The 26,575-nt window shown below is 41.8% G+C and overlaps 1 protein-coding gene across 1 annotated transcript in view; it reads right to left on the bottom strand.

Moving 5' to 3' along the window:
• Window positions 1-16,964, bottom strand: part of pcp4b (Purkinje cell protein 4b) — a 28,859-nt gene extending 11,895 nt beyond the window's left edge. Inside the window, exon 1 of the mRNA XM_086035787.1 lies at window positions 16,816-16,964. Within this exon, the coding sequence (XP_085891913.1) occupies window positions 16,816-16,824 (9 nt within the window). The 5' untranslated portion in view covers window positions 16,825-16,964. The remainder of the gene's footprint in view (window positions 1-16,815) is intronic.
• Window positions 16,965-26,575: the final 9,611 nt, after the last annotated feature.

The following is a 26,575-nucleotide window of genomic DNA, read 5'->3' as shown; positions in this document are numbered from 1 at the left end:
AATCAACTCAAACATATTTTATTAAGAATTTCTACCACGGCATTCTGATTGATATTGCGTTTGTGGAATAAGAGTTAATCCACCCGTTTTTAGCCATCTCAGGGGGCGGCCATTTTGCCGCTTCTGTCGCCTGAAAATCACATCACACACCCTCGGGGCTCAGATAATGACCAATCACATCTCAGCTTCAGAAAACAGGTGAGCCGTGATTGGTCGTTACCTGAGCCCTGAGTAGGGGCTCACAAAAGTGACAAAATGGCCGCCCCCGGAGATGGCTAAAAACGGGTGGATTAACTCTTATTCCACAAACGCAATATTTATCAGAATGCCTTGTTTCAGCTAGTGGGCCTGCATAGAACATATTCTTGAAAAAAATATGCTTGGGTTGACTTGCTCTTTAAGACTTGCTTGGAAAAGCATTGGCACTGGGACTAAAAACTCATCATCTGGAGACCAAAGAATAGAGCAAAGTAGGAGTGGCAAGGAGGAAGAACAGTCGGCATTCTGATTCTTAAGATAATTACTTAAGATTGTCTGAAAGTTGATGAGATGTAACACCTGCTGGAAACTGGTCTAAGTTTTGGTGCAGGTGTTGAAGATTTGGGCGCAGGCAGCAAGATTCTGAGGTCCACGGATATGTGTGGTGGATGTCACCACATCAAAGACTTCTGAACGCGCAAAAGTGTTCGGCATCTTCAAAGTAGCAGAAACCAATTTTTTTTTTCCCCAGCAGATTTTTTGGGAGGTTCCGCGCGAGGAACACACTGGAGGATGGGAAGGATAACGAAAGAGAGAGGAACTGATTCCATTTCAGCGCAATGTATGCACTTGCGCCCTTGGTGACTCAGAGGCTGTCGCAGCGACCACGTCATTGTAATTCCCCCCCATTCGTTCTGCCACAGGTTCCTATTTGTTCATGTCAAGGCTTTAATAGCCGAAAGAATCGAGAAGGCATCATCGTATTTGTCCTCTTTTCTCAGCTTGTCTCTCGTCATTATTAATTCAACCCTTTCAATGCATTTCCAACGGCGCGTGCTGCGATTGAGTGCCAGGGGAACGAAGAGGGGGATGAGCTTGGAAGTTTTACTCTCTTTTACACCAATGCCCTTTTTAATTTGATTTTTATCAGTTTACTGTTGTTGTTTTTATTTTACCTGTCAACCATCATCCTTAAAGTTAAGAGAGTATATGAAAGGTGACTTTAATTAATGTTTTGGAAAAATATGCGATATGGGTGTTGAGGATTACGATGCGGATATTATTTCGATATGCAACATGTACCGGAAAAAAAAAGACGTTTATTATCTAATGATTTTTTTTTTTTTTTTCGTATGGAAAAATAAGCAGCCTCAATGCATTCATATCTAATGGACTTATTTAACTCATTCACTGCCATTGACGTATTTATTTGTCTTTTTCACAGTCCAGCCGTTCAATCCCAGGAAATGATTTATATTTTTTTCAATATTTTTTCAAACATTGGGGTAAAAGAGGATCTGAAAATGTCTGGCAGTGAATGAGTTAATATTGTTCTGAGAAAATGCAGAAAAAAAAAAAAAAACAACCTAGTCAGTCTGGACATAAACATTCATTCAATTCAAATGGATGTACCCGACAATTAATTGAGAAGTAGCTAACGCGAAAGTCATTGACAGTAGTGATCAAGTTTGAGGACTGTGTTTTAAAAAAAACAATTCCTTTGCTTATTTGTATTTATTGACACAATGGCAGATTGTAGCAAGTTTGTTGCAACTAAGCCTAACTAGAAGCCACAACTTGCGGTCGTTTAGTTGACGGTACACATGCTCCATGCGCTGAGGTGTTGGGGACCTCGCGCGCTTATCAAGGCAGCAGGAAGAGGAAGAGGCGTTCTGCTTCACCAACTCTGGGACCGAGCCAAGTGTAAATTGCTATAACGGCGAATTGACGAGCAAGATTACTGAGCTGAGAAATGCTCTAAACACACACACACACACACGCAGGCCACCAAATCAGTACACCTGTCAGCAGAATGCACAAACACACACACACACACACACACACACACACGAGCTGTGAGAAGAACAAACAAGCGTGTGGATGTGAAACTAATCAAGCGGAGGAAGAACCTGTACCGTAATTACACTGATGAGGGTGATGGAGAGCAACGAGATTCAACTCGAACCTCTCGTTTGTCATGAACGGCCTCAGGGGACAAAAGGTGCATTGAGGTAATAGGCGTACACGCACACGCACGCACGCACGCACGCGCGCACAGCATGCGACTGTGGTGCAGCTGCATGAGGACTTGTGCCAAGATGAATTTGAAAGAAAAGATGTGCTCTGCATATACTGTACTGCAAGGCCGCTGTATTTCAGAGAATATGCAAATATATCTTATCTGGGGTTTTATATCCCTCCTCTGTCCCTTTCTTACTAGATGGAAGCTGCCATCCCCAAATGATCTCATTTGTTGATTTTTTTTAATTTTTTTTTGTTTTTTTTCAGTGCAACGAAGCACAATAGACTTCACGTTTTCAAGTCCACTTTGACTGGGATGCGCATCGAGAGGAATATGCACTCATGTCCACTGATCGCGCATGGCCAGTCCAATTGACTCTTATATCATATGTAAACAAGCAGATCACGCCAACGACACTTACTCCTTAAAATGTCCATGCATCTTTTAGGGATGGTATCATTTGAGTCAGAGAAATGTATTTATAATGTATTTACATTGTTATTAATAAACCAAAAAAAAAACATACACCATAATATGATTCTTTTTGAAAAAAATAATGTGTAAAAAAAAATCCTATACAGAAAATATATAATCCTATATTTAAACCTATTAAATTAAAAGTGACATTCTGCACTTCCATCCTTGACTGTTGTATTTTGAATTCATTGTGCTGGTGTCTAAAGGCCAAATTTTAAAACTGACATTTATTAACTGCATAGTTACATATTTTCATACCATATACATATACATACATATATATATATATATATATATAAAATATATATATATATCTGTATATATATATATATATATATACGCAGTGTGTGTATATATATATATATATATATATATATATATATATATATATATATATATATATATATATCGTATTTAATGATTTCCTTGGCTTCAAAACGTAGTGAATGCATGTTAGGGCGCTTCAAAATGTTCTGTTTCCATGACAGTGACATATCGCATCATTCACTATGATGTGCCACTCACCCGGCTCTAAAAGGTGACGACCGGAGTATGGTGGGTGCGCGAAAAGCCGTCGTATTAAAACTCCCTCCACTCTCCTGCTGCCTCTTAATCTACTCAGAAGCAGCCTGCACAACCTCACCACAGTGGGAGTGAGTCCGTATGCACCCCTTCGCTACGAGCACTTGCTGTGGAAAACCTTCAACTCACATTTATCTGTGCGAGCTGCATTGGCTGTTACATAAAGCATACTGCCATGAAGGCCACAGGGTATCGTGAAACATTGCTAAATCAGTGCTGGATCAATAAGTCCACGCTGCATTTTTATTTATTTTTTTTTTTTTACATCCTCCTCTTTTTGTTTAACTCAAGAAGAGGAAGTGGTGTAGGCGAGTAGTTATTGTTGTAGTGCTGCAAGGAGGTGGAAGACATATGCAAGTATATGAATTCCCCTGACGCCCTGCAACAAGTGAAGTTTGGAATGGTACAGAGAAATGGACTGAATTAAACTATGATGACATTTTAGCTGAATTTACATCCTTGAATGATGAACTGTAAAAAAGAGGTTTGCATCGACTATATATTGAGAATATATTGATTCCTGTGGTGGAGGGTGCTAGCATGATTTTTCCACTCCCTGATCTGCAGTCATAGCACCAATCTTAAAGTGGAAGTCAACCAACGTATATTTTTTTCAAGAATATGTTCTTATGCAAGCCCACTAGTTGAAACAAGGCATTCTGATTAATATTGCGTTTGTGGAATAAAAGTTAACCAACCATTTTTGCTCAGGGCTCGGATAACGACCAATCACGGATCACCTGTTTTCTGAAGCTGAGCCGTGATTGGTTGTTACCTGAGCCCTGAGCATCTGTGATGTCATTTTCAGTTGACAGACGAGACAAAACGGCCGCCCCCTGAGACGGCTAAAAACGGGTGGATTTTATCAGAATTTTTCAACTAGTGAGCCTGTTGGGAACATATTCTTGAAAAAAATATGTTGATTTCACCTTTAAATGCCAAACCTGTTCTTCAATCTTCATCAATTCTTTATGTGTGTAGTCCAAATCAAGCCACAGACTCCATAATTGGAACATGGAACTGTCTTCCTCACTAGCTAGCTACTCTTTCTTCTTTATACTTTCTGGCAGTCCAAACGCCCTGTGGCATCATGCTGCCTCCTACAGGTCAATCTTGGTACATATATTGGCGGACATCTAGTTTGGGAGAGGAAATTCTCCATTGTCAGCAGAGATGCAGACCTCATTAGAGCAGTAAGACCGCGTACCGTTTTTTTTTTTTTTTTTTTTTTTTTTCCTCAAAATGTGCAGGGGCCTCTCACGTTTCAAAAATCGGTTATGATGTGAAAATTGGGTATGCGTGTAGCCCCGCTCAACAAAGTAAGGCAGGCTGACTGCCGCGCAACCATGGAGACTGATCAAAGTGCCTGGACTGAGTCATGCAAACTGTGCCTGTTCAATAAAATAAATAGTTGTTTTCCTTTGAATACAGCTAATACTCGCTGGAAAACATTTTTTAATTCACAGCAAGTCCCGCGGAGAAGAGAGGCGAGGGAAAGAGACGCGGGGAAAACACATTACATCGCCTCGTCCAATTATTTTTTTCAAAGTCCCCGTCTGTTACGCAACTTAATGAGCCTTGAAATTGACGAGATTACATTTTATGGTGTTTCATTCATTAGTGCAAGCTTTGCTAGCGTCTGGGGATTACTTTCCTCTATTTGGGATTGTGGTCATGTTGGGACCTAGCAAAGCAGAAAGCGAGGGAGAGATGAAGTTCTGCATGGTCAGGAATCAAGATGGCTTCAGGTTCAATCAGCCAGTCAATTTATAGAAGCCAGTTACTGTGATTCTCACCGACACACTTTTAATCATGAGGTATTTCGCTCCGTTTTTATTTAAGGAACAACTAAACCAATCTGTGGAAAAGGGCTACACATGCTTGTTTGTAGTGATTAAAGGAATAGGTCAACCTTCTGGGTGAAGTGAAGTTAGAAGTGGAAATTCCAGTCCATAGTTCACACTTAATGGCGTTATACATTTGCGTTTGCTTGCCTCATTGTAGTATGTAGCATCTTTTTTTTATATCGCATCACTCGTTGCCCTTTAGTATTTGGGAAGATGACATGATGACAGTTGCGAGCTGTGGTTAAGTATTAAAAACGCATTTTAGGCACGGCTGGAGGCGCTAACGTGTCCGTACTGCACTTTAGCATGCTGCCGACTGAAAATGGTACTATTTTGAAACGTATCTTAAAGCGGAAGTTATCTCAATATGTTGTTGTTGTTGTTTCTGTTAAATGTCTAAAAATGCCGATCTGTGAAACGGTGATACCAACTTTGATTTGGTGCTGTTTATCAACATTTCCAACAACTCCTGTCTGTTTTACAAATCTCATCATGTTTGGCTTGTTCAAGTGGAAGTCAATCAAAACGTCTTTTTTTTTTTATAACAATATGTTCTATGCAGGCCCATGAGTTGAAACACGGCATTCTGATTAATATTGTGTTTGTGGAATATGAGTTAAAAGCAACAAAATCTACACATATTTGTCCAACTCAGGGGGCGGCCATTTTGTCACTTCTGTCGACTGAAAATGATAGCAAAGTTGCTCAGGGCTCAGGTAACGACCAATCACAGATGATCGGCCGTTCTCTCTGACATCACAGTTGCTCAAGGCTCAATCATCTGTGATTGGTCGTTACCTGAGCCCCGAGTAACTTTGCTATCATTTTCAGTCGACAGAAGTGACAAAATGGCCGCCCCCTGACATAGCTGAAACACAAACATGAATCAAAATGCCATGTTTAGACTAGTGATCCTGCATAGAACATATTCTTAAAAAAAAAAACAACGTTTGGGTTGATTTCCCACTTTAAGGAGAGATCTGGTATCCAGCGAACAGTAACATTAATGACACTTCTCACCTCCAGCTCTGGAGGTGAGAAAGGTGGCCCCTTTTCAACAGCCATAAGTATGACCACTGTTCTCTTCCTCCTTTTCTTTATTTTCTTTCCAAGGCGCATAACGCTACTATGGCAAGTGCTAAATTACAGCTCACTGTTGCCATGGCAACAACTTGAGGCGGACACGCACTGATGACGCCATGACGCCGTTTACATGTCCAAATTGTACAGCACAGACCACATTAACACTGTTGCAGTTCTGCCCCCCAAAAAATGATGTTCCGCACCCAAATTCTCACGTACTCGCTTCCTGTTTGTCAGAAGATGAGAGAATTAAAGAATCAATGGGCCGTGAAAGCTTCTTAGTTGGTTAATCTGCGATATCGGATTCATAAGCCATGTTGGCGTCAAGCAATGATATATGTTTTGGCTTCAGCGGCTCCATCCGGATCAGCGATGTTGACCCTTTTGAGAGGCTCGCCTGTTGGCAGTGAACTCTGCTGCTTGCTAGTTCCAGGCGGACATCAGCTGCGAGTAGAGCCACGTGACATCAGGCTATGTAACAATGCGACCCAGATAACGCTCCCGTCTGCTTTTGTGGGCCAAGCGGCAGGAGAGACCAGGAATGAACTGCAAGGAGCAAGGCGTTCAAATTAAGAGACTAATTATGAGCAGCGGTATTGAATCCGTCCTCTCCCTGTCCTGTCCTGTCCTGTCCTGTCCTTCCACACCAGAGACGACCGCGCATGTTGGAGAACCCCTTAGAAAATCTTCCCCAAGATGAGATGCTACCGAATTAGCAATTCACCAGGAATAACGCAAGTTTCCTATTGTGCATTTTGCCAAAATAGGATGCTGGATGTGGGCACAAATTAAATTTCAACAGCGTGACTTGGCAGTTTCCCAACGCACATCCAAGAGTTAAAAAAAAAAAAAAAAAAAAATCATAATCATTCATGCTCAAGTCTATTCTCTTATTTACTCAAACGAGGCCGTGAGGCTGTGTCAACAAGACCAATTCCTCAAAAGCCGCAACGAACTGCAACTGTCAAGTCATGTAGAGGTCAAGCTCGGCCCAAGCGCACGAGAGAGGCTCGAGACAGGGATGCTTTGAGCAGAAAAACAACAATGACAGCAAGTATCTGCTGGACATGGGAGTCTGGCGGAATGAATGAAGGAACGCGAATCATTCCAACAGATTCTGTCAAGGATAGCTTCTAGCCTGCCAGTAGTTTGAGGAATTCGATTCAGTGTCTAATGAGCACCATTGGTAAATCGACATCAGAATTTGGCTACTGGTAAAATGTAAAATATCTTCATATAAATGCAATGGTAAGTAGTGTGCCGGTATTTAATTAAAGTAAAAACAAAAAGACAAACAATGCTGAAGTCCGAAAACAACAAGGATCAAAGAACGAAACAAACATCGGGTGGCCAAGACACAGAGGGTAGGAGGGAGCTGATTGGCTAAGACCGGGGACTGGCATAATAAGCACTCAATAACCTAACGAGAGAACACGCGGAAAAAATCAAGTCAAAAACCAAAGTCAAAAGACAGACTCTGACAAAATGTGTGAAATTCATCATTCATCCATCCAATTTTCTATAATGTTGAACATGATCACATCATGTGCCTACTCTTAGTGCTGGTACTATAAAACTGTGCTGATGCTGTGTACTTATTTTTACATTTGTCTGGCCTTTATTGTATCTATTTTTTTTATTTTTCGCCTTTGAGGCTTGGTGAGTGGAATAAAATGGAGGGGGTCTGGTCATTTATTTGTTTTCTTCCTTTATTGTTCATGTCTCTAAACTTTAAAACTACTTAAAAAAAAAACGCGACATCGAGCTCAGCTGTAAAAGTACAAGATATACAGAATGTATACAACAGACAGAGCTGTGTATTTTACAAAAAATTTGCGGTCCTTTATCGCCGTCCGCCTATACCCTTCCGCCGTCCATTCATCCGCCATTTTGTCCGGTCGGACCAAATGGTATCGCCTATAGGCTGGTCCAACTATCAATTTAATCGGGCTTCCATTACCGTTTCCGACTACCAACTTCAACAAATTAAAAAAAAAAAAAAAAAAAAAAATCGACAAACTACCACTGACATGAATACAAAATCTATACCTGAGACTTTGGTCTTTCATCTGGTACACTTTTTTTTTTCATGTTTTCAGAGTGTAAAAAGTGCGACTCCCCTACATTATGGTCCCCTCCATTTTTAGCTAGCTTACAGTATAGCGTGGATTGGTCGTTACCTGAGCCCTGGATATATAGAGTTACTTCTTGCTTTGTTTTATGTTCCTGTGTTGGTGTACTGTATGCGCTGTTTGTCTATTGACTTTGTTTCCCCTTGCCATCCAATTAGCCTCAACTAGCCCTCCTGTGTTACTACCCTGTTGCCCCGCTAGCCCCACCTTGCACCTTCTCGGCCACCCAATCAGTTGTGAGCCCGCCTTGGGCTTTTTTGTCCGCGCGAGCCGTTGTCAACGTTCACAATTCAGACTATGATCCCACAGCAGCATTTATTTTGGACAAATTATTTAATTTACATGTGTTTTTTTTTTTTTTCATTGTGTACATTCAAAAGCAACGCATATGAATCATTGCTGTCTTTTTACCAAAACAAAATTGTTATTATTATTATATCATGACAGCAGCAGCCACACTCTAAGGAGTCTTAGAAAAACTTTCTCTACATGTATTTTGGACACAGAAAATCCCCCCAAAAAAATATCTTTCTCCAGCTTACATCATGAAATCTATTTTTCAGTGCCAGCATCTGTGCGTTAAAGTTACTCTTATGTAACCAAATTCACAGCGAGAGTTAAGAAGGGAGAGGTTGCACATTATACTGTCCAAAATAATCTTCGGATTTACCGGGGCAGAGTTGGTGATGACTGATGGTATGGAAATGCTCCCGCTGACATCTTTCCACTCGTTCTCACGTTCAAACCCTCTTCGGCTCAAACCTGTTTCTGCAACCTCCCTACTTATTAGCTTGCCCCGCAGTCCCCCCGCCGTCTCTGAAGTGCTATTTTCAGCCTCCAATCTCTGGGGTGTGATGCTGTAATGATTTTGTGGTGGGTAATTCTGCAGCATGCAGCAGGAATGTCGCCGAGCTAATTCAGCCGCTCGCAGCCTCCTCAACTTGGAAGTACGCGACTGAAACATGTACGCCGGCTGATTGTTGCTGAGCTCGCGGAAATGTGTGATTTACACTAGCGCTACATGCGCGGTAAGCAAAGAAGATATTTTTTTTTTACTGACAGGATTTAAATAATAATATTCAACCGCGTTCTATAATCGCGATGCTTTTTTATGGCCAATTTGGCACTATTATCTATCCGGATCAACGTGTGTGTTTGCACGCATGCTGCTTCCCTATGATATAGCTTAATTTATCAGCTACTGTAGGGGGAAACACTCCCAAAGCACTTCACCTGAGTAACAGGCTTAATAGAGATGGCTATTTATTTTATTGATTCACTATATATTGTGCAATGCCCGTCGTGCAAGTTGCAGTTCAAGCCGTCCAGGAATAGCATCTGGCGTATCGCCCCAGCCCCCACCCCCTCTGTGTGTGCACAGCTTGTTAATATATGGCTCCATAATAGTAATCAGACTCAGGTGCGTTATAAAAAAAATAACAAATAAAAAAACACCCCGGTCACTTAACCACCCAGTGTGTAATAGCAGCAATTTCAGTGTCGCGCAACGCTGCAGGTGACTTTGTCATTGTCATTCATGTCTTCTCTGCCGTGTTGGCTGATGGCATGATTGGTAATTAGGCTCAGCCTGTTGGGAGTCAGTGATGATAAACACTGATGAGTTCATCCGGGCTGCTTGAGCATGGAAAACGGGCGACTGGAGTTTTACAGCATACTAGCGAACGTCGCAAAATAAATTGAAAAAAAGGTTCAATAGTTTCAAAATCACGTTATGGTGTGTTCTCGAACTGCACGTTAAAAAGAAACAAAGAACACTCCGGAAAAAAAAAAAAAAATTTAAATTAGCATTAAAGCGGAAGCCAACCCCAACTTTTTTTTTTCAAAAATGTTCTATGCGTCTTCAGTAGTCTAAACGTGGCATGAATAAAAGTTAAGCAGCAAAATCCACTTGATTTTAGCTGTCTCTGGGGCGGCCATTTTGTCACTTGCTGTCGAGTGAAAATGACATCACAGTTGCTCAGGGCTCAGGTAACGACCAATCACAACTCACCCCTTTCCTGAAGCTGAGCCATGATTGGTCGTTATCTGAGCCCAGAGCAACTGTGATGTCATTTTCAGTCAACACAAGTGACAAAATGGCCGCCCCCTGAGACGGCTAAAATCGGGTGGATTTTGCTGCATAACTCATATTCCACAAACGCGATATTAATCAGAATGCCATGTTTAGACTAGTATAGAACATATTCTTGAAAAAAAAATAATTTTTTGTTGACTTCACCTTTTAAGTCTCTGTCCAATGAAAAGCATCTTCAGACCACCAAACATGCTAACCAAGAATGGACAGTTGAAATCAAATATGACTTTGAACATTCGATTCATTCATCGGAGACCATGAATGCCAACAGTTCACAAACCGAAGAAGCCCAAAAAAAAAAAAAACCCACGATTCATGCTTTTGGAAAGTCAACCAGTCTCTCCGGCAGGGATCCATCTACGTTTTGAACACGCACCCACCAACGTGGGAGACCGCGACACAACAGAATGACACAATCCACAAAAGTCCCCCTAATCCTGCAGAACGCGCTCTAAAGCTGCTTAGCATCTGAACATAGTGACACACCAGTTCCTCTTGGAGCTTTGCCAGTCGGCACAGACGAGGCCGGACTTATCTTGTGGCCTCTATGGGGGCATGAATGCAGATTTCCACCCTCAGATACATTTGGTGGATTAAACGCTTTATGACGCTGACGATGAAAGCCACTAATGTCACTTTTTTTTTTTTTTTTTTTTTTTTTGTGGGATGGAGAGCAAGTGCTTGAAACCCAACGATGAGAAGAGGACCAAACAAGAGAGGAAAACAATGGGATGACAAATGCCTTAAATGAACACTTGTTGGATAATGAGCCTGTGTTGTTTCCCCCCCCCCTTCATTATTAGTGCATTGCGCTCTATAAAGCCTTAACTGAAACAGATACTTTTTATGAGTGTCTCATTTGTGCCAACAATCAACGTAATGACCACTTTACACCCTGTCGAAAATATTTTTGTCCAATTACTTAGGGAAGTCCCAGCGCATGCTTGAAGTAAATTAAATAGCTTTTTCCGTCAAATTTACGATTCCTGTCCATATGTTGAATTTGGGCCAGAACAAAATCAACACAAGGCTGATTCGGAATAGTCGCGAAGCTCAACATCATCATTAAAAAGTCTCCAAGCAGTCAGTCCAGACAAAGTGGATTCAAAATTGCAATCAGAGCAGTAAAATGGTCCCAACGGGGGGCGGCCATTTTGTCACTTCTGTCGACTGAAAATGACATCGCAGTTGCTCAGGTAACGACCAATCACAGCTCACCTGTTTTCTGAAGCTGAGCAATGATTGGTCGTCATCCGAGCACTGAACAGTTGCGATGTCATTTTCAGTGGACAGAAGTGACAAAATGGCCGCCCGCGGAGATGGCTCGAAACGGTGGGATTACCTCCCGTTCCACATACAAACACCTCCATTCTCAAGTCTGCTTCACTAATTAATTGATCGCAGTTAACGTGATTATTTCACACCCCTCGTTACGGTATCTCACAAAAATAAATACATCCCTCACATTTTTTCTTTTCACTGGACAATTCGTCCCCTTTTATACTTTGCGACGATGTAAAGAAGTCAATGTACGTGTTGAATAAACAGAGTAAAATCTTCCCTCCCCTCCAAATAACTGGACACAGAGAGAGAGATAAACGTCTAATCGGAACAGAAGGCAAACAGAAGTGAGTACACTCCTCATCGAAAATGTCCAAATTGTCTCAATTAGCCATTTTCTTTTTCCGCTGTCATTTGACTTGTTAGCGTTCCATGGCCTCAAGTGTGAATGGGGAGCAGGTGTGTTACGTTTGGTGTTTGTCAATCCCACGCACTCATACTGCTCAACAGATGTTCAATTTGGCACCTCACTTGCATATCACTTTTGTGAGCTACAGAACATTAACCCTTATTCGATGAATACCGCTCAGACAGCGTCGATTGAAAGTGAGCATTACACTCTTTGTAGAGTCGAATTTTTTGACACTCCTGCGGAAATGTGTACACAAGCACACAACAAGGCAGCTCTGTATTCAATTAGAAAAGAGCTCCGTATGGATGGAGGGTAAAGCGTAAATAAAAGCAATTAAGCATCAATTTTAACACAACTTTAACACAGTCACTGATGACACTCATGCGCCGGTGAAGGTACAATAGAAACTACAGAAAGAGGCAGCAACTTTTTGAATGTCAACATAGCATACTACTCACGGATTCAATGTTACTTGCGGTAACCTTATTTCGAGTAACATATTTTACAGCGGAAGCCCTTGATGAGCGCGGCAGTGTTATTATGACGTCTAGTAACAGTGTCACTAGCTTAACCTCTTGTCTGCGCAGAGGGCGAGAAAGGGATTAAAACATCGCAGTCAGCCATTTTGCACTATCTGGAGCAACTGACATTTTTTTTTTCCTGTTGTCAGCTCGTTCATTTCTCTTTGACACGCACACGCTGACAGAAGCTTGAGGGACTTCTTCTGGTGGATTTTTAATCTTTTTTGAAGTTGTCGACTTGCCTCTCTGGTAGGAGACATAAACGGTGGGGGCGGGGGGCTGATGGGCGGGGGGGGGGGAGGGGGGTTCGGGAGCGAGAGAGTGGAGTATAATTAAAAAGTAAAGATGGAATGAACCTTGGGGGTATTATGCAGATGAACTCCTGAACATTATATTAGGCACAACGGCAAACTTATCCTGGAATATATTTTCCGATATTAGTCTACAAAAAAAAAAAAAATAAAAAGTAAACTTCCTACTGGTAGTGATGCTGAAAAAGAAAATTGGTCCAACCTATCCGAGTCTCCCCCACAATTCTGCACCACAGCAAACTACAACCTGATGATGATGATGATAAACATTGTGAAGTTAATAGCTCTGAAAAGTAAAAGTGAGCGTTATGCCTTCCGCCAAGGAGGTTGCGCTTTCATTGCCAAGTTGATGACTGTGTCAAACAGCCTGCCGACATTTTTTCATGTATCACCATTTTGTTATGATGACGAGACATTTTTTTTTTTTTTTCAAAGAGCCAGCTAAAAAGCCAAACACTGACGTTTCACACCTTTCATTCGTGATGGAGATTGCATATTTGGCAGCAGTTCTACCTTTAACCCTTACAATCCCAAATGACATTCTCAAACACTTGGAGTGAAAATGCAAAGTGAATCCACACCTGTTTAATTGCCTTTTTTTCTGTGAATACATTTTTTTTTTTTTTTTTAAATAGTAAACATCGAGATTGTCCTTGGGTGTGAATGCGAGTGTGAAAGGTTGTTGTTATTCGGGGTAGCCCACCTCTCAGATGGAATAAGCGCCAGCTCGCCCACGATCCTCGCGAGACTAGATGATGGATGGACAAACAAAACTATGCCATTCAACTGAAAAATAAACAACAATCCAAAATATTGACAAAATAAAACTGAAAACGATCAAGAATACGTGTGTACGCTCTAAGCCTAATACTTTGTTGAAGCATCTTGGATTTCCTTTCAAAAAAAGAAATCCTAGCATTTATTATTCTTGCAATTCCAAAACAAAGTGCTCTGGGATAGGCTCCAGTTCCCCTTTGGCCCTAATGAGGACATGCGGTGAATGGATGCTCGGATCGAGTGTACGGTACCTAATGTTGTTACTGGTGAATTTATGAAGGCCGGTGGTGACTCATTCATTTACAACCACTTCTTTTTCTTCCTGCTCATGTTTGGAGACGGAAACATATTTGCGACGTCCATTCAGCATCGGTCTGCTCTTCCCTGCTGCGACTGATGTCAGAATCTCATTCTCACCTCATCCTGCTTCCATTCACACGACAGCCACTCTAATGTAACACCGTTATTAATCAACAGGAAGTGGCGGCGTCCCTTTACTTTGCATATTAACGACAAATCAAAGGCTCTCGATTTTGCTGCGGGTGAAAGGCATTCAATTATTCAAACAGCTCCTATTGTGCGTGTTTTTGGTGTGTGTGTGTGTGTGTGTGCGTGTACACCCAGCATGCATGTTTTATTAAACCACCCAGTGAACAATTTGTAACAAACAGCTTGAGGCGAAGTGTGCTGATGTCAACATTTGCCATTTAAAGTAATGACGGACATACATTCGAATGGAGTCGTGTGCCCAAAGTCAAACTGCCCTTATTTTGAAGCTTGCTATCAGTGTTAGCATAATTTCCCTCTGACCTGACTTTTCTTTCCTCTTTCTTGGAATCGCGCAAACAAAAATTCCAGCAGGTGACAAAATGCTCCCCCAAAAACATTGCTGCATGGATAAAAAATGCAAAGTGGATGCGAGAGCAATTCCCTGGCGCAAACTTCACTTCGCTGTTTTCCTTCCATCAAAACCCCCTGGATGAATTTCTTGCAATGTTAGACGATAATCGCAGTCCTGCCTCTTTTTCTGCAGTAGCTAGCAGGCGTCTGGCTCTTTGGCTCTAATGAGGGATAACATACCAAAAGCAAAGATCGGCTTTCTGCAGTCGTGTTGAAAAAACCTGGCATACAAAAAGTCTAGTTTACCATCTTAGGGAATTTGACAAACTGTGCTACGCCTCGCCGGGTGTTCCGGCAGACTCAGGGTGTTTTCTATTCCACGCCCCTGGCGCGTCTGATAATTTGGTGACGGATAGTTGACTCGACTTTAGACCAAGTAAAAAGCAGGTCTAAGTTGTGGCGCAGGTGGTGCAACACAATTTAGTTGGATTTGATTCAGGCGCAGGCAGACACATTCTGCGCTCGGCTGACGTGTGGTGGATGTCATCGTATTCGGCGTGGATCGAACCTTGTGAATCATTGTAGAAATCAATTCATTAAATGCATTATTATTATTCTCATCTCTGACATATTTTTTAAAACCGCAGCACAACTGGCGGGGGTGGAAGGCGGGCTCCAGTATGAGGGGGACCTAATTCAGGAATAGCTTTCACACATACTACTGAAATGCTCTCATGCACACTACTGAAATGTTTGATGTTGCTGTTTCGAATGATATGCAAGGATCTCCCTGAATGTTCTGAATTCATATGTCAATGTCGGTGTTGTATTGCATAACCAATGATGTCCAGAGAATTTTACAAACAGCCCAAAATTTTTCGAAAACGCTGTAAAAAATTGATTCGGTGTTCCCTACAGGGGACGGGGTGGAATGAGGAAAAACATTTCTGGAAAAAAAATCCAAAGTCAATTATCTAGGGGGGTCCAAGCATATTTCAGGGGGTGGGGCAGTGCCCCTGCGCAACACCCCCCCCAGCTCCGCCTGTGGTTATGCCGTAGTTCTTCTTTAGACAGCAAATTAGATGAGGTGGAATGAATGTCAACTCCGCTGGTTGTCTGCAGCCACTCCATTTTGCCTCAATTGCTCCAACACGCAATTTATCAATGATAATTGTCAGAATTTTCAATGGTCAGTGAATTGACTAGGTCGTCCATTTTGAATGTCTGTACTGGTAGTGCCAATCAAAACTGAGCATCATCATCTTTGCAATAGCTCTTGTATTGAAACGTATGGTATTGAACAGATGTCTCTAATATCATCTTTCACATTGTGTAGGAGCATAGTGCAGTAAAACTACTCTTATTCGTTTACACGTACACAAACAAGCTTATTCTCTCAACTAGAGCTCCCATTAAAAAATCAAATAAAATAAAAAAGATTCCATGATGATGTTGACGGTTATGCTTGGTGCAACAAGAGACACTCCTATCCCTTGATGTAGCCAACAATTTCACGCAGAATGCACAGCACAAGATGTTCGCAAATGTCCATTAAAAACTTTCAAATACACCCTGTTAAGTGTCATATCGAATGAGAGCAGGTGCTTGACATGAAACAATTAGAATTCAATAAGTCCAATAATCAACTAACTGGTTCTGTTCCAACATTGACAAGTTGGGTGTCTGATTGACGTCTTATTCCATCTTGTGACGTTGTTTTTCAAAGTAATGGTCAAAATAAAAACAAACAGCAAGCAGCATCAAATGTGTTGAAATCACCTTGTTTGCTCATGTCCAGGATTAAAAAAAAAAAAACAGATCAATAGTGTATCTTATGTTATCGGATCAGTTATTGTAATTAAACATTACCAATTGATGCACATTCACCCAAACTGACCCAGTTGTACACTTTCCGACCAAACACACTACAATTCTTCAACTCGCAAATAGTTCCCGGATTTTGCAAGACACCACCCAAAACATTGTGTCACTTTTTTTTTTTTTTCGCGTCCAACTGGCAGATCGGCAAAAGCATCATCACCCCGAGGGAAATGATGTGTCCTATTTGACGTTCCAGATGTGAATAAAAGATCATTAAAAGCGACACCACGTGACAGATAAGAGCAACGACGAGCGAAAACGCTCAACAATCCTGGCTAATGACGCTTGCCCCTTGTGCGTTTTACCGCAAATACCGCGCGTAACAAACCGCTCAAAAGGCGTCAAATAGTCTCACCTCGCTCATGGTGCACCTTTAGGTGGAGGTTGGCAGTTGTTTAAACGGGCTTGCTTTCGTAGAGAGTGGCTCGCCGCGCGCACAGATGCTTTTATAAAGTCCTCAAGCCGACTCCTCCGTGTCATCACGTCACGGATAAACCAATCGCAGCGCCGTGCATGGGCGAGCGGGTCTCCCCCAAGTTACCACCCAACTCCTTCAACTCTTCATCATGTGGTCGTGGTGGAACACCCCCCCCCCCCTGTCGTGATTAGCCTAAGGGGGGAGCAACATGTTCATGAATCACTTGGAAATATTTCATGATCACATTTTCATGCCCACAGCTGTCATTTTGTTGCAGCAGCTCATTTGTCCTCCCTTTCCAGCAGTCAGTGAAGTAGTTTTATTAAGATAAATATTTCTCTTTCAGTCTACTGCGATCCGACACAAAAGTATGGCACTGTGTATCAAATGGGATGCTTTTAAAAGTTTTTTGCTATTATATCTCAGGGGCGGAGCCATGGGTGGGCCTGGGTGTGCACAGGCCCACCCAAGATTGACAGACTGCCCACCCAGTGAGATTCATGAAAAAATAAAATTTTAAAATTTTTATTTACTAAAAATTGTATCATTATTAAATTTGTATTATTTATTATTATTAAATTATGTTTGAATTTACGTTTCTTCTTGTTTGTTTTATTTTATTGCATTCAATTTTATTGAATATTTAGAATGGCACAATTGTGGTTGTCTAAGGACTATCCGAAGTTCATATTCAGTTTGTCATTTTATTTGAATATACGACGCGTCGGAACAGTATGATTGTGCTCAGTGAGAGAAATATTTAGGCCCACCCTGATTTTTCCAGACCCACCCATTAGCCACGTTCTGGCTCCGCCCCTGCTATATCTCAGTGGTGGCAGTGCAGTCTACTCTGCTGGTCGAAACACTTCTCTGAAGCACTAACCCACATTTACAAAATTCAAATATTTGCTCCAGTAGTTTAATCTCTTTGTTTCATAGATTATCTCTTGACTGCACTGCTTCCAGTGGTGTATGTGGAGTTTTTTTTTTGTCAATTTAGATTTCAGTCCCTCGGTGCTGCTTTGTCAATCTAATCTGCCCTGGGCCTTTAGAATTAGTGTAACTGACCCGTTTACACAAACTTGCAAAGTTAATTAAATTCAAAGAAACAACAAATCATCGGCAACATCAAACCAATTTATCTCTGTATATGGGATGCAACGATTGTAAAATGTAACGATTGGTCGAACCAAACTGATTTTCCAATTCAGATTGTTTTTTTTGTTACACCTGTCCAATCAGATTTCAAATGTGCCCTCACAGGGCCAGCAAAACGACCCTCAATGATGTCAGCATTGATCCCGCCCTTTTATGGATTGGTTCAAGCAAAATTTGTTACAACCAACTTCGACTAGCAGCACACATCTGTCGTGATATGCACGCAAATGCGCTGCACAGTGAAAGCGTGGATTTGTTTCTAAATACCTGAAACATGTTTGAACATGAGTGATGAGTTGAACGAGCAATGTTTTCAGTGCATTCAGCGGACACGCTTAAAGTGTTTGAGAGTGTTTCATTCCATCGAGAAATATCCACAAATGGGTCCCCGCAAGCTAAACCACCAGCATGTCCCTGACTTTTAACTGTCAATGCTTCTGACAAGCTGGATTTGCTCCCAAAAAGGTTCTCCGTTCTACAGAAATATTCTTCAAAATTCTTCTCCGGAGATAGTTGGAGTTATCCTCTTTAAATAGTTTCCGGGTACTATATCTGCGACCTCTGAAACGTTTTCTAAAATGTGATGGCGGAATTGAAGAGAGGAGCGAAATATAATCTATTACGCAATGGGTGTTTTTAAGTAACACGCACCAGTTAAAGCGTTCTTCTTAAAATAGAATACCGTCCACCTATCCATGTATCTACCCAAGCCAATATGTGCCCGGCAACATAAGCAGACCTTGTGTATACAGCAGCCATTAGAGGAGAGGAAATGGAGACATGCGAAGAGAAACAACTATTGATTTTGTCTTCGGGGAGGCAAACGGTGAAATATTTTAAAACAGGCAGCATTGGGAAGCAAGTGGATGAACGTTTGGGGAAACAGTAGACAGTCTCACAGGAGACGGTGAACATTGCCGTGAGGCAGGTCTCAGCGCAGGACCGAATCGTGTGCCAAGTGGATCATGGGAAGACGCAGGAGGGGGCACTTCAAGGGAAAAAGCACACAAGCGTTTCTTTTCTTTCTACTCTACCTGGTAACTGCCTGATTAAAATAGCTACGTGAACAAAACACACTCTGCTTATACACTGCAGAGGGAGGAAACCGCTCTGCGTCTAACATGATGATGAAATGTTGTATCATTAATCGGATTATTGTTAACGGGAATTGTTTCACTGGGATACGATCAGCGGTAAACAAAGACTTCCCGCTTATTTCTTTTTCACCGGACAAACTAGGTTAAAAAAAAATAAAAAATTCAGCTGACATCGTTTCTGGGCTTTTACAAACAAACAGAAGGAACAGAAGCCATCCATTCTGTTGCAGCAATAACATTCCCAAAGAAAAGTGAGAACCGTCAGAGTTGTCCACGGCGGAGCAAGCTGGTAGCCCGCAGCACAGCTAATGTAAGACTTTCACCTCCTGTCAGCCACAGATTTATTATTTTAACACCATATTAACAGTGAAAACAGCTAAACCTGTCACCGGGAATAAAAGTGGGTTTGCACGGTTGACGTAACATATCGTCGTTATCATTAGATCAGAATTACGGTGCACGTGTGTGTGTGTGTGTGTGTGTGTGTGTGTGAGCTAGACCATGCCCCAGCATGAAAATGACAATGCGTGCGTTTTTACGCCAATTACATGCTATCTTCTCTCACCAAATTGTCAGATGAGTCGGGGGCGAGGCAACCCCCAGACAGGCGCAACCCAGCCCCAAACACGCTAGACTAGACTTGTGCTGGCACGAAAATGAAGTTACGCACGTTTTTATGCCGAGCGCAACGGCATCACTCCCCCAAAATAGGACCCGTGATGTGTTAATCTCATTCCCCGAAGAGCCTTTTCAAAGTATGATGTCAAAATGGTTCACTTGTTTTTACACTTGTGTCGCAGTTAAGCATGGAAAATGCAAAAATGTACAATTATTAAATGTTTAATGATGGTTTGGAGTTTCCATTAAATCCCTAAGGAAAAATTATATTTAACCTGTATTTTTTTTTTTATGCTGTCAGTTTAATACTTTTATGCAATGCAATGCAATTTTCACAACAACTGGTTGAATTTTCTTACCGTGAAGGTATATTCGTGTCATACCACTCGCAGCAGCCATGTTTTATTGACAACGTCTTACAGCCGGTACTTAAATATTTGATGACCTTACAAAATGTGTTTTTAATGACTGGTCACGGCAGAAAGTCTTACATCAAGTACTATACGTTTTTAAACGCATGATCTTAATGGGTAGATAATACGTGCAATCGCTCTACGCTCCTAAGTGCGTTCTGCGCAAAGTGAAGCAACATTAACATACGAGAACGCCTATTGTATGGCACACTTTTCGCGAGCAAACAGCACTACAGTCTACAATGCTGCCCGGTGCGCACAAACCGCCTGTCTTCATTCTGCCCATGTTCCCGACAGTGCACATTATTCTTTATATCCAGCTCCTCTCGCCCAGACCGCGCACACTGACATTAAATCGGCATCATTCTCAGCAAATCTGTGTGTAATTATGGCAATAAGGGATGTTAAGAGCTTTGAAGCCTCTTCAAATTTGGACTAATCTGAGCCGCGATGCATGGAAGTACTCATAATTTTGAAAGGACTGAGTCTAACCTCTGCTCGATGGTTAAAAATTGGTACATTAAGCAAGGATGGATGGATGGATGGATGGATGGATGGATGGATAGATAGATAGATAGATAATCATTATCTTGAATTGCTCTTGATGGATATTTCCATGATATTGAAATATATTGAAAATTCAATGATATTGAAATATCCATATGTAAGCCCCCCCGGCCCCAGTTAGTCAAGAAAAAAAGGCAATGACAGTACTGATATAATGAAAGAAAAGTATTGTGCTACAGTATATCTTCATTGTAACTATAACGAAAACACTTTCTGGTCGTGAAAATTGTGAATTTCCAAGTATTCCAAATGTGACTCTATATTACTGATTGTATTTTTGTGTGCCAATGGGCTTCGCAAAAAGGGAAAATGAGCATGTTATTTGCATCCACAACACACAAAATGGATTCCCATTAACTGCCAAGGTCTCTCCAACACGACAGAACAGTAAAAGAGCTTTCAACACATGACTAAATAATCCCAAAGGTTTAACTCGTTCACTGCCAGACATATTCAGACCCTCGTTTACCCTGACGTTTGAAAAAAATATACAAATAAGTTCCTGGGACTGAATGGATGGACTGTGAAAAGACAAATAAATACGTCAATGGCAGTGAATGAGTTAATTAACAGATTGTAAAGTGAAGTGATTCCGAGTAGAGCGTCGCGTTTCCGCATGACTTTTTGATACAAGTCCTACAGTAAAGCAACAAGCTTCAGAGGAGAGTCAGCCTCATTTCCCCCCTCGTATCAGGTACTGTCGCTCATTTCGCAAGCGCTTGGAGCATTTTAGAGCTCAATTGAACATTTCTCATCTTCACGCGTTTGATTAAAGTACAAGCAGGCGGCGCTCACCACAGGCCCATTCCAAATGCAGCTTTTACAATTCCGTGTTATTTAAAAAGCCCGCTGCTTTGGTTGAAACACTGGCGAAGAATGAGCTAGAAAATGCTTTCATGATAGGGTGATTGTCGAAGCAATAATCCGCTCTGCTTTATGCTTGTTTGTGAGTCGGAAAAATGTGTTCTATAATCATGCTGCAAGAATATTGATATAAAGTTAGCTAAGGCAGCCCAGTGGGCTAGTGGTTTGTATGCTTGCATGTTAGGCTTAGAGGCGGGCATTCCGTCAGACTGACAGCCCGGTTCTTCACTGACGGACACCTGATTTGCTGACGACTGACGAACGACGGGACACCTTTTAAAAATGACAGACCGACGAATGGTGGAAGTGTTTTGGTTTTTTTTATCGTCATTAAGCGGGTCCAGTCCGTCACCGAATGACCGTTAGTCGGTCATTGGCGGACGCCCTTTTTTCTGACGTTTTTTTTGGGGAAGATGACCGACCGACCGACCGAAGGACTTCTGACGGACTTAACTGACGGACCGACGATTACAATTCGGTTCGTCACGAAAAATGACGGACTGACGAATGGCGGACCCGGCTACATTTTGTAAAATTCACCTCGTAAGCTATTGGAAGACTTACTTAATTGTCCTCTAAAGTCAAGTGCCCTTCGTGTCATCAAAATCAGAAACTTACTTTGTTTCACAAATGGAAAAGTAGACCAAGGACATATTTCATAATTCGTTATTATACATCAGCATATGCATCAGTTCCGGCAGGTAAATTATTAGAATATAAGAATATTTATCAATTACGTGAGATGTAATAAGTGGACTCACATTCAAAACGGTGTACCAGAATCCACGGACGAGCTTTTTCCTTGCTGTCAAGTTTCACAATGTTGAACTTCTTTTTACGTATGTGACAAGTAAGAATGTTAAAAAATTAGAGGGGGCATAACTGCGACACGGCTCACCTTCATATTACTCTTTTGTCATTAAAGTTGAGACTTTCATTATGTATTACGTCTCAAATCTGTATTCGCTGTATTAAGATCAGTCCATCCCGTTGTGGTCATCGGAAATTACGGGAAAATTCGTTTTCCCGAACGGCCGAACAGCTGGTGTACTTCCGGGCTTGGCCACCACGCCCGCTAGCTAGTGGTCATATATTTGTATTCAGAGTTGAGAATGTGAAAATTGCTTGAGCAGTCAGTAAAGCTTTTATGATGGCAAACAGTTTGACTCCAGAACAAATTCTCAGCATCTTTTCTTTCCATATATGAATATATGAGACCAGCATCCCAGAACCAATTGTGTTCAACAATGGAGGTGCCACTGTATTTCAACTTTAGTACTAAGATGGAGTGTCGGATCTTGGAGACTTTCCGCGTTTTAATCTTCCCCTCGCCCGCAACCACTCGTGGCGAGGCAGCAACAAAATGAAATCACACGCTGGGACAAGCTGACAGCTCCGCCTGCCTGTGATCATCTTCATCAAGATCCGCTGTCACTGAAAGCCCCCACCGTTCTGACTCCCTCCTTTTTTGGGTGCTGTCATCTCTCCGGTGTCATCCCAAACGTCTCGCCGCCGTCCCTCACCTCATCACTGTTCTTTTCTGCAGCAACCCAGGGCTACGCTGTCTGCTGGTGGTTATGCCATCCCATTGCGCCATATAAAGACGGAAAGCAGCTCACCAACATCGCAATAACACAGAAAGTGTGAAATGAATAGCACTCGATGCTAATCTTTATGGCTTTTTAGTCAGATGGCAGCAGGGCGGGGGAGGGAAATAAAATGTTAAGTGCTCAGAGTTAACAGTCAAGGCATAATCAGATACAATTACATTCTCGATAAGAAGGGAGGGGGGCAGGGGGGGGTGCGGTGGGTATGGAACACATTGTTAAAATAGCTCAATATGATGAGATTGACCTTGCTAAATGAGATTTAGTCTGGTGATTTTTGATATGTATAAACTGCAATGTGATAAGACAAAACGGCGTGTGATTGCTTTGGCAGGGCATACATTAAAGAGAGAAATGATGAGGATGAGAAAAATGTTTGAAAAATGCCATTGGTTGGTATTTACTGTGCATACCAGGCCACTTGATGCTAAGCAAAATTATTAGTACAGCAAAATCATTTGTGGCCCCAAAGCTCAATCAAATATTGGCACTAGGCCCTTAAATGAACACAGCTGGCAGAAACATGAAATTAAATCCATGACAAAGGAAACTGGATATTATTTCAACTCAATGGTTAAATTAGCAACGGGTAACTTTCTCTTATACTCATTTGCAGTCTGGAGACGGAGGGGTGAACAGATCGCACTCTGGAGGGCATCTCAAGAGTCACCAGAAGTCTCCAGTACCCCCAAAATGGTGTGAATTTTTACCAGAGTGTGACAAGTGCATATGAACTGTGCTGTAATTCTTCATCCTTTGAGCGTCTTGCTCCAAAAATGCCATAAAGCTTTTAGTGACACTTTTAGGAACTATTTTAAACAGTGAAAAGCACAATTTGTCTGCTTTAAGAAATAATACATGAAAGTTTAGCGTTTTGTTTGAGATTGACTCTATGGACAAGATGGGCGGAGTTACTGCAGTAATAAAACAAAAAAACGAAACACTAGCTGTGTAATGCAATGAAACTATGAGGATTATGGCCAATCACACTAGCACCGTTTTTAACCGTCTTCCGTGCAGTAGCAGAGAAGTCAAGACAATACACGTCATGTCTCCTCCGCTACACCACACGGGCTAATTAGCAAGAATGATGCCAGTCAAAGGGAAGTGAGGATCTTCCGCCTTGATGTCTCACACCAGATGAATGTCTTGCAGTCAAAGACAGACAGCGATGAATGAAGTGGTAACAATCAGCCTTGTGAGTGGAATTAGGGTTTGGATTCACATCATCATGCCTTGTCGAGGCTGCTGATCATTGCCGCTTGTTTGACAAAAACGTGCCGAGTCATGAAAAAAGAAAGGAATGATAGAAACTGAATCCATCGTAAACCAATCTCTCATCGCTCACCTCGGGACCAAAGTAGGGTGGGTGTATCGAACGGAGGCGGGCATTTGACGAAATTTTGCTGGTCCGTCATTCGTCGTCCGTCTGTCATTTTTGGTGACAAAGTGAATTGTAATCGCCAGTCCGTTAGTTAAGTCCGTCAGAAGTCTGTTGGTCCGCCCAAGAAAACTGTCCGAAAAATCCCCGACGGACGTGGTTAAGGACGATTACACCGTCGGATGCAAACCCACTTCCGTCTTTCGTCAGTCCGTCATTTTAGAAAGGTGTCCCGTCGTTCGTCAATCGTCAAGCAACGGGCATCCGTCAGTCTGACGGATTGACGGACCGGTCCGTCAGTCTGACGGAATGCCCACCCCACATATCTAAGGTTGAACAGAACATATCCCGAGACAAACAAACATGATTCATCGTTCAGGCAAAGAAATATTTTGACATTCTTAACAGAACGGGTGTAAAAAATCAAGATCGCTCAAAACGATGCACAGAAAACATGTGCTGGACGCGCAATTACACTTTTCCAACGCCCTTGGCTCGAGCAAAAAGACGGAGGCAATAGAGTTTGACATTTACAGAATACTGGTGTAATTCACGCAAACAGCAGAGCACAGACAGCCATGTATAAAAGAGAGAACAGAGACTCTCCACAGTCAAGCAAAGACAAGGTAAGTCAGTGCTTTTTGTCAGCCCCACAAGTTCGAAATCATAAATCAGGCCACTGGATATAAAGATTGCTTTAAGCAGTTTTTTTTTTTTTTTTTTTTTTCTTTTCATCAGACAAACCGAAGGACGTCCTGACATGTGCCACAAAAGACTGCAGCAGAGCACAAGGGACCAACATTTGTTGATCGATACACATTAGCATGGAGACCAATGCATGATTATTCATTCACTATACTGACATGAAAGAAGAGAGCATAAAGTCTTATTGTGAAATCGGTTCCAGTACAGAGCATTAAACAAAACACAGTCATTAAATACACCTCGTGGTTTGACAACAGTAAGCATTTGAGCAAGGTTGCCCTCTTTGTTGGAAGCGTCCCCTGAGCACAAAGCCAAAAGGTAAAGCAGGTACTTTGATGCAATACAATCACAAGTTAATTAAATTTTTCAAGAATATGTTCCCAGCAGGCCCATTAGTTGAAACAAGGCATTCTGATTATTATTGTGTTTGCGGAATATGAGTTAAGCAGCACCCGTTTTTAGCCATCTCAGGGGGCGGCCATTTTGTCACTTGCTGTCGAGTGAAAATGACATAACAGTTGCTCAAGGCTCATGTAACGACCAATCGCAGCTCACCTGTTTTCCGAAGCTGAGACATGATTGGTTGTTATCTGAGCCATTGTCATGTCATTTTCAGTTGACCGAAAATGACAAAATGGCCGCCCCCTAGATGGCTAAAAATGGGTGGATTAACTCTTATTACACAAACGCAATATTTATCAGAATCCCCTTTAAAGCAACAAAATAAACACAAGGGGAGAAAAAAAAAAAAAAAAAAAAAATCGCCATAACTGGGAATATCACGAGTCAGAGACACGACAGCAGACAGCAACACCAAAAGATTCAATGAACCGACCAAGCCAGAAAGAAGCCAGGGAAGTAAATACAAGCAACCTGATGGGACAACGAGGAACACCTGGACAAGACACGAGTGGCTCAGGGAGCTGATTAGTAGACACAGTGGACCAGGCTGATTAAAACAGGTGCAAACAAACATTTAACGAGCAAGAAGTCAAGGCACGGGGAAAAAAAAAAACGGGAACGCAAGACAAAACAAAACTAAATCCAATCAAAATCAAATCAACAAAAGCACGGATCATGACAGGTTGTACTTTTCCCAGGCATACATAAGACAAGTGTGAGAGGTGACATGAGTAAGTGCATCTTTTATTTCTATTCCCACAGCGTTTCCTGGGGGGGGGGGGGGGGGAAGTCTTGCTCAGTCCACCATTACCGTTTTGTGTTTTTTTTTTTTTTTTTTTTTCTGGCAAGTATGAATGACTGAATGTGAACTGACATAAAACAGTG

This window comes from Filicampus tigris, chromosome 7, assembly GCF_054856515.1.
Source record: "Filicampus tigris isolate MCC_2025a chromosome 7, RoL_Ftig_1.0, whole genome shotgun sequence".
NCBI lineage: Eukaryota > Metazoa > Chordata > Actinopteri > Syngnathiformes > Syngnathidae > Filicampus > Filicampus tigris.
Note: the sequence above shows the minus strand (reverse complement) of the source record. Positions and strands in the feature narration are given on the sequence as shown.